The sequence below is a fragment of the Chaetodon trifascialis genome, chromosome 10 (assembly GCF_039877785.1).
Source record: "Chaetodon trifascialis isolate fChaTrf1 chromosome 10, fChaTrf1.hap1, whole genome shotgun sequence".
Classification (NCBI taxonomy): Eukaryota; Metazoa; Chordata; class Actinopteri; order Chaetodontiformes; family Chaetodontidae; genus Chaetodon; species Chaetodon trifascialis.
The window spans coordinates 4,781,100-4,795,388 of record NC_092065.1 but is presented as its reverse complement, the minus strand read 5'-3'; the positions used below and the strand labels follow the sequence as shown (position 1 = coordinate 4,795,388).

The 14,289-nt window shown below is 43.7% G+C and overlaps 1 protein-coding gene across 1 annotated transcript; it reads left to right on the top strand.

The window, feature by feature from the left end:
- The first annotated feature begins 625 nt into the window (after positions 1–625).
- Positions 626–11,899, top strand: ireb2 (iron-responsive element binding protein 2). Its single transcript, XM_070972423.1, has 22 exons — positions 626–670; positions 3,106–3,192; positions 3,625–3,790; positions 3,980–4,117; positions 4,332–4,574; positions 4,881–4,950; positions 5,521–5,704; positions 5,871–6,010; positions 6,300–6,471; positions 6,660–6,760; positions 6,918–7,034; positions 7,175–7,334; positions 7,551–7,686; positions 8,108–8,192; positions 8,273–8,429; positions 8,739–8,863; positions 8,973–9,077; positions 9,196–9,338; positions 9,837–9,984; positions 10,157–10,279; positions 10,437–10,622; positions 11,016–11,899. The coding sequence occupies exons 1-22, from the start codon at positions 646–648 to the stop codon at positions 11,124–11,126; spliced, it is 2,922 nt and encodes a 973-aa protein (XP_070828524.1). The 5' UTR covers positions 626–645; the 3' UTR covers positions 11,127–11,899.
- The last annotated feature ends 2,390 nt before the right edge of the window (positions 11,900–14,289 follow it).

Genomic DNA, 14,289 nt, shown 5'->3' with positions numbered 1-14,289 from the left:
TGCAGCAATTTTTTTGCGAAATGCGTTGTATTTGTACATATGTTGTATGTAGAACTGTGCTCTCTCTAAAGAGGAAAAAAATCTCTTCTGTATTCAACCATCCAATATTCAATAAAGAGTCCAACAGCTGTGTAACTATAACCTTTATGCAAAGCAAAACGATCACTAAGATTAATTAATGGCCCTGATTAGTTTTGCGCTGTATTTACTTTTTAAAGTTTCGATTTCATAAAATGCCAGCATCTTTGTTTCAGTGCTAAATGCGTGCGTATTCGTTATCTTAACACCGACCCAATAAACGAGTGAACCCGTTTTATATGTCAAACTACTGTTTCCAGCGTTAGGAATGAACTCTCAGGCACCTGCAGCTCGCAGTAGTGATGGGGGTATGAACTCAACAAAATTCTTGCTCAGCAACACATGAGTTCAAAGTTGTAGAACCACTCTGATTTCCTGTAAGATAAGCTCGTTACAAAACGATCGTACAGGATTGTAAAGGGACTTCAGTTTAAAGATTTACTGTTTTTAGCTGGTTTTAGTCTTATTTGTGAGTGGGCGTGGCCGCAGGACTCTGTGTTCGGATTGGTCGGCTCAGTGTTGCCAGAGCAGTCGTGAGAAAGGGTCGTGTTGATTTCAGAAGTCATCATGGCGCTCACTTCCCCAGTCAAAGGTAAAGCGGTGTCTTCTGCTAACCTTACTAGGAAGCCGACATCCGATCAGCCTTTCACCCTTAAAGACTGGAATCGATTAAGAAATACTCCATTCTCCTGAAAATTACCGTTGTTAGCTTTAATTTAACGTTACATAAAAGTGTACCGGCGTCAAACTGGGGGGAGATATAACAGCTAACATTAGCTAGCTTACCAGCGTTCGCTCTACAACTGAGCAAGAGCTGTTAAATTAGCTAATGCCGCAACCTAAATGTGGCTTTGCTCTGCACTAAATATCACAATTTTTGCCCAGTTTCTAGCTAAACTTATATAGTCGGCTAATTGCTTTGTCTTATCTCCTCAAGACGTTCAGCAGTCGCACGATAAGTAGTTAGTTAGCCAGAGTGTGCTCCCCGATAAGGACCAGTGTTAGCAAGCTGAGCCTTAGCTAGCTTTGGAGCTGTCTTCCATACTTTGTCATCGGGACACATGCAGAGATGGTTTGATCTAAGATGATGTGAACGGACAGTATTGTAGTCGCCACTTTAACAATGTTTGAACCACGTCAGCTTGTCATTACAATGTGTGATTTTGCAGTTGTATTATTCGCAAGGGTCGTGCTCAACAAGACATGGATTGCTCTTTCTTTGAACACCTAATGGGTCTGGTCAAAGTTGGATTATAGGCCACCGTGGAAAGGACGCTATGTGATAAAGGAGACACCCAAATGATGGTGTAGCATAGAGTCAGTTCTGTTACATTTTTCTTTTAAACTGTAAGACTGCCATATAATTACAGACAGGTTCCCATAAGGAGTTATCTCCATAAGATCTCACTAGTGAGCAGCCAGTGTTACATTTCAAGTAGTATGTTAGTAATAGTATGTTATGCATGTTTTCCATTCTGCCTGCTTTGCATTAAGTCAGATAATGGCTTTTGGTTTTTGCATGTAGTTATGTAAAAGCACGCTAGCTGACAAAAGTCATCTCAATGCAACAGAAAAATTTAAGCTTGAGCAAAACGTGGGAGCAATCTGCAAGAAGCTGTTTTTGAATTATCTGACCATAATGATTTTAAGTCCACATACAATGTTAAATGTATCATTTGACATGGTTGGATGCATGAGTGGATACAGTATATGTTTTGAAGATGAACTCATGCACTCATTTTGCTGCTAAATGTGTTGTGGTGGAGTCAAGAGCACAAACACTGTTCTTATGTCAGTATTCAGTGGTGATAAAAGCTTTGTTTCAAAGCTTGTTTATGCCTGCTTAGTTAAATTGAGCTAAATTACAGCACTTTGCTGATGTGTCGCCTTCAGTAGCAGTGATCACGCTCTTGCTGCGGTGCCCCACCGTTAGTGAAACACTGTTTAGAGGAAATACTGCAGATGAAGAAGATACGAACCCCCCAGTGTGTCGTTCATATTGGTTTATTTTAAGATTGTAGGAATTAGACCAAACCAGTTCTGTGACATGTGTGCCTACATCTTTTCAAAGTGTGTGGGTCTTGACTCTCACCTCTGCACGATTGCATGATTGTCCTTCCTTTTTGTTTTTGTTCAATTACATATTTGGGATTTTGCAAGTCAGAACTACAGTGCATGCATTCAAAACAGCAGCACGTAATGATGTCAAAAGCAAGCTAGCTGGGTAAGTCTAGTGTGCTCTGCAGTTTTGGTTATAACAGTCACAGAAATGATGTTTTCAAAGCTAGGAACCTGAGAGCCAACGTTACAGCACGATGTCCTGTTGTGAGACCAGTGAGTTGTGCTGTGCCAAGATTCAAAAGAGGGCTCAGCACTTGTTTAGCTTCATTTTACACCGAGAAGAATATCCCCAACATTAAACAGCTACAGCTTAAATTGACCAGTATTTGTCTATTGGCCCAAACCTGAGTCTATCTCAAACTGAAACTCCCTGACAGTACAGTTTCATTATCCTCAAAGCAAAAGACAGGACAGTTCTTAAGCCAAAGATATTTTGCAGGGCTGCAGCAGTCTTAATTTTATAACATTTTGGTTATGCTAACCACATCCTGCATGAACTCATTTTTCTACACTTAAAAGCCACAGAGGCAGGAGTAGGAGCAGAAAGATCATTTTCATTTCTCCTTTATCTGCATTTTTATTCTGCTAATTGTTACATCATCATAGAAATTTATTTACACTTCAGTCTAATTGAAAATTCAACTTTTCAACGGCTCAGTGGCCAGTAACCACAAAAAGGAACATGGTATGGAATAAGTCATTGTATTGAAAAAAATGGAGGCCTCCTGCCAGTTTCTTAGACATGTTCCTCCTTTGAGGAAATCCCCACTGGATAAATGTTAGAAAGGTTTGGCTGGTAAAATCAAGCTCAAAAAAAAAAAGATTTGAGGAGATTTCATCTGGAAATTTTCTGTACTCATAACACGCTGGCTAAAATGAGGATAAATGTTTGTTTTCCCTCTGCAGAGCACCCATATAGCCATCTAATCGACACTCTGAAAGATGGAAGGATCAAGTTCTTCAACCCACAGAAATTAAATGATCCAAGATATGGTGAGTTCAGCCTTAAAGAAAAAGCACAGTGGTTTTAAACACAGATGTTGTGTTTGCAGGTCGCTTTTATTTAACTCAGATCTGCACAATGTGGAAGTAGTAGGACATTGTACAGTAGAAATCTATCAGCACATTGTGCAGTTCAGGCTACATAATAAGGTTGTGTTTACCAATGGTGTTTCCTAGGATCGCAGCATATGCTTGTGAAAGTTCTTAAAGAGCATGGAGATAGACGTCTTAAAAACATTGAAATGAAGGTCATTTTTGAATTCACATTTTAGAGCCTGCATTTATTTGCATCTTTATGGTCCTAACAAGTCCAGTTGATAATTGTGTATCAAGGACAGTGAATGGTTAATAAATGATTACATTTAATGACACATTGTTTGCTGTGGGAAATTAAACCAACGTTTTTTTGTTTGCTCTGTGTAGACAAGCTGCCTCTGTCCATCCGTGTCTTACTGGAAGCAGCACTTCGTAACTGCGATGGCTTTTACACAAAAGAGGAGGACGTCCAGAACATTCTGGACTGGCAGCAGCAGCAGAACCAAGCCGAGGTGCCGTTCTCTCCAGCGCGAGTCCTTCTCCAGGACTTCACGTGAGTACAACAGATGATCCAGAGGGAGTTTGCATGTGAGACCCTCTGTCATCATGATCTCTCTTTGTGCTGCCTGACACCACCAAGAAAATGAAAATCAACTGTGCCTTGTACAAGCTGAGTATTCCTGCAAAGCCCTGAAGGAAGGTTAGGTTTGATTGTCTCTCCTCTCCTGGTTTCGTTTTACAGTGGTATTCCTGCCATGGTGGACCTGGCAGCCATGAGGGACACTGTGGCCAAACATGGCATGGACCCCGGCCTGGTCAACCCTAAATGCCCCACAGACCTCATCGTAGATTACTCGTTACAGATTGATTATAGCAAATGGTGTGTTTGCATTTATATTTTCCCTTAACGTGTTGACAGTGAGCTAAAGTAAGTGAGAACATAGAGCTCAAAGACGGATGCAGAACTGACTTCTGATCAGTGGATCATTTTATTTCATAGAAAGCTGGATTATTAGAAGTCACTTGTTTTGTTACTGCTCTACTTGATATATTTTGTTATTTAATACTTAGAGCTTTTCTCTCTCTGTCCACAGTGCCATACAGAATACTCCAAACCCAGGTGGAGGGGACGGCCCAAACCAGAGCCAGGGTCCTTCCCGATCCACACCCTCCAGACCTCTGTCCAGAGGGGGCTCACACTGTGGGGGCCAGCGGGGCTCTTGTAGTAAAGCTGCCTGTAGTGACCCTCCAGCCTCACCAGGTCGACCTCCAGCGTCTGTCCAGCAGATTGAGAATACTCCTCTCCTCTGCCCTTTCCACCTGAAGCCTGTGTCTGAGTGAGTTTAACACCTAACTGTTTATATGGCTTCACATAGCAGTGAAAAATCAGTCTGTAACATACATTTCTCATGTCACTAGATTCTATCAAATGATTGAAATGTGAGATGAAAGGATGGAAACTACACTGCTGTTTGTCAAAGTGTCACATTTTATATCTCCAAGCTCTCAATAGAACTTGAAGAATCACATGGAAGCAGTGAAACGTTGCGACCTTGTTTCAGCCCTTTTAAAAGGTTGAATGTGTGGACGTGTTTTCACTGACTGAGTTCCTCTTTAGCATGTTTATTGTTCTTTTTCCGCAGAACTGAAACAGCTCTGAAGAATCAGGAAATGGAACTGATCAGAAACAAAGAAAGACTTCAGTTCTTTAAGGTACAGCAAAGAGCAAATATATGTTTTATCGTATATCAGACAATCAGAGGGAGAGACGTATTAAAAGAAAACTTTGACATTCATGGAAAGTTTGATATAACTTCCATGTCTGTCCCCGAGATAAAGAGCTACCGCCAGCAGCCAGCTCACTTAGCTTAGCATAAAGACTGGAAACAAGGGGAAACAGTTAGCCTGACTGTCCAAAGTAGCAAAATCTGCCTCCCAGCACTTCTGAAGGCCACTAATTAATATATTGTATCTGGTTTGTCTGGTCCTAAGAAAAAGCAAAGCTAGGCTTTAGCTTCATGTTTACTGTACAGGCCTGAGAGTGGTATCGACCTTCAGGTGTAACTCTAAGAAAGAAAGAGAATCAGTATATTTCACAATGTGTCAGAACAAATACTTCATACACAATGTATTGTTTTACACTTTTCTAGCAGGTTTGTAGCTTTTATTTGTCAAAAAAAGTTAAAGTCTACATTTTGGCTTTTTCCCCTTTAGAGACCAGAACAAAGCCAAGTTTGTACCTTTTTCTCACTGTTGCTCTGTTCCTCTCTGCCCATTACACAGTGGTGTTCTAAAGCATTTAAGAACGTGAACGTGGTTCCTCCAGACGTTGGTACAGTCCACCAGGTCAACCTGGAGTATCTGTCCAGAGTGGTCCAGGTCAGCGACGGTCTCATCTACCCTGACAGTGTGGTGGGAACCGATTCACACACCACCATGGTCAATGGCCTGGGCATCCTGGGCTGGGGTAAAGCATTTAAAAACTTTCCTCCCCACTTGTTCGTGTATTTGTTGTAAACTTGGTCAAGTAAGCTCAAGTTGCTCAAGAACTAGAATTTTTAAACATGGACTCTGAAATCTTTGTTCTTTAAAAATGTCTCTAAGATTTGGTCTGTGATGTTTCCCTCCACCAGGTGTTGGGGGGATCGAGTCAGAAGCCGTGATGCTGGGCCAGCCGGTGTCTCTGACCCTTCCTCAGGTGGTGGGCTGTAAACTGGTGGGCTCCATCAACCCCCTGACCACCTCCATAGACATCGTCCTCGGCATCACAAAGGTAACAGTGCTCGGCTGTACTTCATGTGTTATCCGGACTTTATTTCTGCAGTGAGACGCACAGATCACACGTCACGAGTGGAGGACAGTAGAATTTAAAAACAGTCCTTCACATCAGAATACAGTCAGGAATAGTTTGAGTTGTGATGAATCAAAACTGAATGTGCTACAAAAATCTACATTTCCTACATTCACTGTTCCAGGAAGCAGCATGCGGCACTGTTTAAAGGGAAACCACTTAACCTTGCCTTCCAGTGTGTGCTGATGTATTATGTTCATTGATTTTCAAGCACTTACGGCAAGCTGGGATCGCTGGGAAGTTTGTAGAGTTTTTTGGACCCGGTGTCTCCCAGCTGTCAGCTCCCGACCGGACCACCATCGCCAACATGTGCCCAGAGTACAGCGCTACTGTCAGCTTCTTCCCCGTCGACCAGGTCACACTCAAGCACTTTAAAAAGACAAGTGAGTCACCCGAGTGACACTGATTATTAATAACAGCTGCAAAGCGGTTCAGTGGTTTATCCAGTCTGTTGAGTTTTTCTTGGATTTATTCCTGCCTTTCTAATTTGGATGCACAGGGAATTCACTGCTCTGTTATGTGTCCATGTTTAGAGCTTTAGAGCGCTAACACGTCATAATTGTCCTTTCAGATTTTACCCAGGAAAAACTTGAACTGCTGGAGTCTTACATGAAAGCTGTAAAACTTTTCCGAAGCTATGAAGACCCCTCAGAAGACCCCCAGTATTCTGAGGTAATGTGTCAAACCTTGGCGTGAACCATCAGAGGATTAATAATGAATAGATGAATGCTTGGAGGTGCCTCACAGTACCTGTATTTGCAAAAAATTGAGCCACGGGTGCAGCAGAAGAAATGGTTCTCGTAGTAAAGTGAAATTCATCTTTGTGCAGGTGATTGAGATCAACCTGGGCTCCATGGTGCCCTATGTGAGCGGGCCGAAGAGGCCTCAGGACAGAGTGGCAGTCAGCAGCATGAAAGAAGACTTCCAGAGTTGTCTTGATGAGAAGGTAACGTACAAATAAAGCCCGTTAAAACTTTCATGCCAATGTCTGCATCTTTACTCTGCCAGTCCTCAGACTAATAAGTGTGATTCAGTCAGATATTTGGGTTACAGACCAGTTGTTTATTGTCACTGGTTTCCCTGCAGGTTGGCTTCAAAGGCTTCCACATCTCTAAGGAGAAGCAGGACATGCGGGTTCCTTTCCTGCACTGCGGTCAGGAGTATCAGCTGGTCCACGGCTCGGTGGTCATCGCTGCTGTCATCAGCTGCACCAACAACTGCAACCCGGCTGTCATGCTGACTGCAGGTGAAGCACTGAGTCAAAAGAGGATTTTGGCTGAGAATATTCCCAGCTGTCATCTGTGTATGAGCCCGTAGATTTGTTGAAAGCAGAGTCTTTTTGTATTAGCATGTCTGCTTTTCTTCTCTCTGTTAATATTCTGCTTTGTGATGCTCCCGTTCTCTCTGTGGCTGCTTACCACAGACACGTTTGCATAACGCAGCTGCTCTTTGTTATTCACAGGTCTACTGGCTAAGAAGGCTGTGGAGGCCGGGCTCGTTGTCAAACCCTATATTCAGACCAGCCTGGCTCCTGGAAGTGGCATGGTCACTCACTACCTCAATACCAGTGGAGTCCTGCCTTATTTTAGTCAACTGGGGTAAAGGAGTGCACAGCAACCCCACACACATGCACAGACACACAAATTGACCTTGGACAAACCTGCATGTGCAGTTCAAAGACAACCTGACTGAGGGTTACCACAGCTCGAAACGAAGAAGTTTCTAATTTCTAATCTGTAAATCTCCACTCATCAAACACATTCTGAATTCGGCCCCTGAGTCTCAGAAATATCTGAACAGCGTTTTTATTTCAGTGATCAAGGAGTAACCTGTAACAGCACAGCGATCTGATGAAGTGTGACTGACCGTGTGTTAATAATCTTCTGTCATAATTCGGGTTTTCATGTGACAGCTGTGTCAGAATCAGATTTATAAACATAGTGAGAGAAGAGACAAAGAAACAAATACCAGACACAAAGGAGTTCTGAATGATTACATTTCTTTGTCTTCACGTCACAGCTTTGAGGTGATTGGTTACGGCTGTGCCACCTGTGTAGGGAACACGGCTCCTTTACCAGAAGCCGTCGTGGATGCCATCAAACAGGTAAGACCTCCACATCAAGCTGTTTCTGCAGATCTTTAAGAAGCACTGCAGTCAGATCATGATGAGCTGCTGTGTTTTAGGGGGACCTGGTGGCCTGCGGCGTTTTATCTGGAAACAGGCACTTTGAAGGCCGCCTGTGTGACTGCGTGCGTGCCAACTACCTGGCCTCCCCTCCCCTGGTGGTGGCTTACGCTCTGGCGGGCACTGTGGGAATCGACTTTGAGAAAGAACCTCTGGGTAAGGAAGGCGCATGTCAGCTGCTCCTCTAAAACCTGAGGTTCATGAGGGGATTGTAGGAATTTGGCTGATTACAGTGAACGTTGGTTTGGTGTCTTGTGCAGACATGCATCAGCCGCAGAGCAGGTGGCAGAGGAGCAGTGTGAGCAGTCTAAACAACTGTGGTGTCTGATTTTAATATAAAATCAGTTCCGTTTGTATGTCTGAATATATTAAGCTCTCCTGGTTTCTGTTTGTGAAAGAGCAAAATGAAAACATTCTTCAGACTCAGCTGACTTTATGTTGCTACCGTCAATCCTGTCGGTGCAGGTGTGACTTCAGAGGGGAAGGAGGTTTACCTCTGTGACATCTGGCCGTCCAGGGAGGAGATCCGACAGACCGAAGAGGACACAGTCATCTCCTCCATTTTTAAGGATCTCAGGGGAAGGATGGAGGTGAGGACAGCTTTCTTTCTTCCTGTTTGTTTAATGTCTTTTCATTGAACTCCATTGAATTAATGATGATACAAATAAAAATGTTGTTCCCGCTGTGCTCTCTCTCCAGCAAGGGAACGCATTTTGGAAGAACATTGAATGTCCAGACTCGGTGGTTTTCCCCTGGGATCACAAGTCCACATATATCCGTTCACCATCTTTCTTCAGCAAGTTGGTAAGTCGTTGTGCTAATCATTATTTTGCTGTGTCTCCTGACTTGACGTGTTGAAGTAAGTACAACCGCAGCTAAGACAATAAGTGCCTCCTCTGCCTCTGCTTGCCCTTTGTCTCAGAGTAAAGAGGTTCCACCGCCTCAGTCGATAGAGAACGCTCATGTCTTACTGTTCCTTGGAGACAGAGTGACAACAGACCACATCTCACCAGCCGGCAGCATCGCCAGGGTCAGCGCGGCTGCCAAGTACCTGCTGAGCAAACGGTCAGTTTCAGATCAGACGCCAGGAAGAGCAGATTTACTGACTACAGTAATGTCACCACAAGGCCCTTTCACTGAAAGATCACAGCACAGTGATTTGGTGGTGAGAGTCATGATGGACTATGAGAAGCCCAGACTGGAGAATATCAGACTGTGATGGACCAGAGGATCCACATTGTTTTCAGATTACTACATGGTGTGGACACAGTGTCCTCATCACCGTCCTAAATCAAACAAGACTGTTTATTTTGGCTGTTGCCAGGCTACAGACTGTCCTACAAGCTGTAATAGTAAAGTTTATTATTTATTTAAACATTGTGATGAAGCTCTCCGCTGTAAGTGAAGACCTTCAGAGTCGTCACTTCATATACTATGAGTCAGCACAGATGTGGATGTGAACTGTGATTTGATTTGTTGTCGGAGGCGCACTACCACAAGATGGTGTTTTGTCGCAGCACAAATTCAAATTTATTGACCTCTCACTTTGAATGTTTCCCTCAGCCTGACACCGCGGGAGTTTAACTCATATGGTGCTCGCAGAGGGAACGACGCAGTGATGACCAGAGGCACGTTCGCCAGCATCAAGCTCCAGAATCGATTCATCGGCAAACCAGGCCCCAAGACTTTGCACATTCCCTCAGGCCAGACGGTGAGTGCAGAGTTTAGACCAGCAGCTCAGAGGAGGATTCATTAGGAAACTCAAATGCAGTTTTTTCCACTTTTTGACAGATTCTGTGTAGTTCTTTACCTGTCGGCTAACACAAACACCAAGCTGGCTGTTACAGTGTTCAGACTTCTGACCTTCCTGTGTGTCTGATCAGCTGGATGTCTTCGAGGCAGCTGAGCGCTATCAGAGAGACGGCTTTCCCCTCATCATCCTGGCAGGGAAAGACTACGGCTCTGGAAACTCCCGGGACTGGGTAGCCAAAGGACCATACTTGCTGGTAAGCTGTAGCACACACGAACCACACTTTCCTCTGACCAAGCCACATGGCAGGAAACAAGTTACAGTCTCCACTTTCCCTTCATTCAACACGGTGCACTCACATCACATTAGCCGAGCTCGTTTTGTCCGTTCACCTGCTTCTCTGTGGTCGACAGGGGGTACGCGCAGTCATCGCTGAGAGCTTTGAGAAGCTGCACAAGAACCAGCTGGTGGGAATGGGCATCATGCCGCTGCAGTTCCTGCCCGGCCAGAGCGCAGACTCACTGGAGCTCAGCGGGAAAGAGAGGTTCACCATCGCTCTGCCAGACAGCCTGAGTCCGAGGCAGCAGCTCACCGTCAAGGTAGGAAACAGGCAGCCGGCCGTGAGCTGCAGGAACTGTCAGTCAAACAGTCAGAAAGTGATTCTTTCATGTTTTATTGTTTGTTTTGTACCCAGGACTCTCTGGAAAGCAGAGTTGATACTGAGTGGATTATCCTGGGAAAGTAAAATTTATCAAACTGACAATTAAATCAGTCAAATCAGTTCAAGTCAATGAATTCCAAAGAATATTTAACAAATTTAAAGCTACGTTGTTTGATTTTGTTGCCACTAAGGGGCACAGCCTTTACATATTGTGGCCATGATAAAGCTCTTATGAGTAATGTGTTATATCCTAAATCCAGTGCAGCTGCATGTTAATAAAAGCACTTATAAAATGAACTCTTTAGTGAAAGTCATCTCTGTTCTCTTACAGACGAGCCAAGGAAAGTCCTTCTTTGTCACCGCGCTGTTTGACACAGAGATGGACATTATCTTTTTCCGGCACGGAGGGCTCCTTCGATACGTTGCTCGGACTTTTCTCTGAAAGGGCCGGCGTCCCAGTCCCCAGCCGGCCGATCGCGCCCAAGGTTCATGAACAGCAGCCCTCATTTCACTAGATTGTCTTCAGCATTGACAAAAGCCAGCGACATGAAGGCTGATGATTTGTCCGTCTGAGCTGGACGAACGTCTCCAGACTTTTGGGAGTCATGAAACGTCAGTTTTCAGACCTGAACTGCTTCCCCATCCCAACTTGTGGACAGAGGCGGCGGCCTTCACTCAATAAGGGACGACCTTCGGACATCTTTTTGTGATTCATTGTTGCCACAAACAGACGAAGTTGCAGAGTGCTGAGGGGACATTTCTTTCATCAGGACTTGAGCCGAGACGAAATGAATCCTGTCTGCTTCTGTTGTCATTTAGCTAATAAATACAAAACAGTCCTGCCTTTAAAGGCTGACATGGTGCTAGGTACTACAGCATGAATACATACATTATCTGGGTGCAGTATATCCTTTTTCTCCCAACATCCAAGTAAATGGTCTAATTTTGTGAATTGCAGAAATTTGCAGAATTGATGTCAGTTGCCCACATTTCTCTGTGGGGCCAAACGATCTTGTAAAGTTCTGTTAATATTTCTTTCATCAAAATGCCTTTTGCAGAAAGTACAGTTGCCTCCTCACACTTAACTTTTATTATGTGGAAAATGTGAAATCCCTCTTTTCGCTGTTGCTTGTATCACGAAGCTCTCTACATAAACATGTCACCAACAACAACTGACAGTCCTACGCATCACATTAAAGTTAAATTATCAAAGTCTTTCGGCCTCAGGAATCCATTGATATGCAGCTGCTGCTTCCAACAGTCTGATCAATCTTGAGCACCATTTGTCATTTTGATGTAGTTTATTTTAGGTCTGATTTCGTGAGATCACACGTCTGAATGGATTTTATGTACCGTACGAATCTCCAGAGACCCAGTCCAGTTAAATCTCCCTCTGCAGGCTGAGACCTCGACGACCCCCTGCAGGGTTCAACATTATTAGTACGTTGCACCTAATAGTACTGCACAGATTATACACGCTGAAGACTGTTTACAGGCCTTCAGGAGTTCTACTGCATATATTAAACAAAGTTTAAAAAGCCTTTCGTGGCTCCAGACACAGCTGCATGAAATCTGATAAAATACCTCAGGTGATGTCACTTGAGTCAGCGTTGTTTGGGGCTGAAGTTGACGAGTTTGAAGATGAAAGAAAAACCTGATAAAGTTAAGACAGAAGTGAGCTGACCAGACCTCTGCTCCAGACCACGTTAGCCACTATGAGCGTAACACACCTGGCTGAATTGTTGCCCCCTGCATTGCATTGTGGGAAATGTAGGCGCCAGGTTTTGACAAGAGACAAATGCTGCAATGGAAAAGAAGATGGTTCTGCTAAATTGATTTTGACCCTGTTTTTTTTTTTTTAAACTGTCCAGTCAAAGCTATTCAGCTTTTCATTCATAACAGGAAGAATGTGTTATTTCTCCATTGAAAGTAATACTTCAACTTCTCTGACAGTTAAATGAGAAGATCAATACCACTATCAACACCTTAAAGCTCACTAATTAACATAATATAGCTTGATGGTTTAATCAGTGAGCTTTAGAGGTGCTGAATACGTCTTTACATCATCCCTCTTTAGCAACCAGACCAGTTTTTGATATCTGGTCCTGTTTCCTGAAATCGATTTGGCACCATGTGACGTAAAAAATAAAAGAGCATGGAGTGTAACCGTATCCTCATGAAGGTGTGCAACGATGGACGAAGACCAACAGGTGACAGTGACATTAGGAAAGTAAGCCTGTTAAATCCATCCCGGTGAAAAATGACTGATAATCAAAGCATTTGTAATTTGCCAGCTGATCCTGCAGCTTGAACTGAGTGAAGTGAATCTTAAAGGAGCAGACACCGGCCTCACCTGTAGCACAGGTGTTCCTTATAATCCATTACAGACGACGTGCTTCGAGGTGCTGGACCCGCTCTTTTTGTGTCTGCTCTGTATGATTTAACGTTTGTGCGTGTTCAGAACATTTTATTTGGAGAGCCTGATGTTGTGCTGGCTGTGTTTCATAGATGTTATTTATTGATGACAGCTGCCTGGAGCTGTGTCGCTGTTTTTGGTCATTTTCAGAGCAGCAGACGTTGTTTTGCTTTGTCCAATTGCCAAAAACAAGCTGAAGCAAGCAGCAGGCCGTCATGCGATGAGAAGATCTCCCACCGTTTCGACACTGCTTCATGTTACAGGACATGGAGGGACCTGGAGCTCCTCGGTCAGGCCAGTCACAGCTTGCCTTTTGCGTTTGGGCGGTTTGTCAGCAGTGAAGTGAAGCCTGCAGCTAAGAGAAAACTTTGTGGCGTCACCATGTGCAGCAGCCTGGTCCACTGCTGCTGCTGCTGCTGCTGCTGCTGCTCCTTCCCATCATCTCAGTTTGGGAAGCAGAGCATGCAAACACATGCTAGTGCATGGCTGCGCCTGGAAAAGGTGTCTGTAATCATACTGTACATAGTTTTTAATAAATGGTAAAGCAGAGCTCGTGCTGTGGATGAAGTGTCAGGGTGCTGCTCATGGGGAGCACCACTCAGCCTGTGAAAACAGGTGGTGTACTGTCTCCTGGTGGAGTTTGGTCAAGTCTGATAAAATAATCCTACTGGGTTGATGAGAGGGAGTTCGAAAGATGATCATTTACAAAACAGGAAGGGTCTGACCAAAGAAGTTGCATTATGGAAACTGTATCTATATCTACTACTGTATCTATTCATGCTCATCAAACAAACCAGTGGAAGAGGAATCAAACTGTCTTGATGTAATAACCTGACAGATTCTGGACTTTTAAAACAACCACTAGCAAATATTAACGTCATTTGCATCGACAATTATTTTTATAATAATATCTTAAATGTGGTTATTGAAGAATTTGGCCTTGATAGGTACTGAACTTATTTATCTGACATTCTTGTACTTAAATTTCGTAGCAACATACCTATTATAAGTTAGTAAAATTCAGGCTTTTGGTGTAATTTGACTGCAATCTGGACTAAATGAGGTTGATGTAAAACCTTAAATAATGTCTCAGAGGTCAGTCTAAGATGCAAAAACTGCAACAACAGCGTAATCCTACAAGTCCACTTACATAGAGCAGAGTGTGTTTCAGCTAGATGGATCAGCAGTG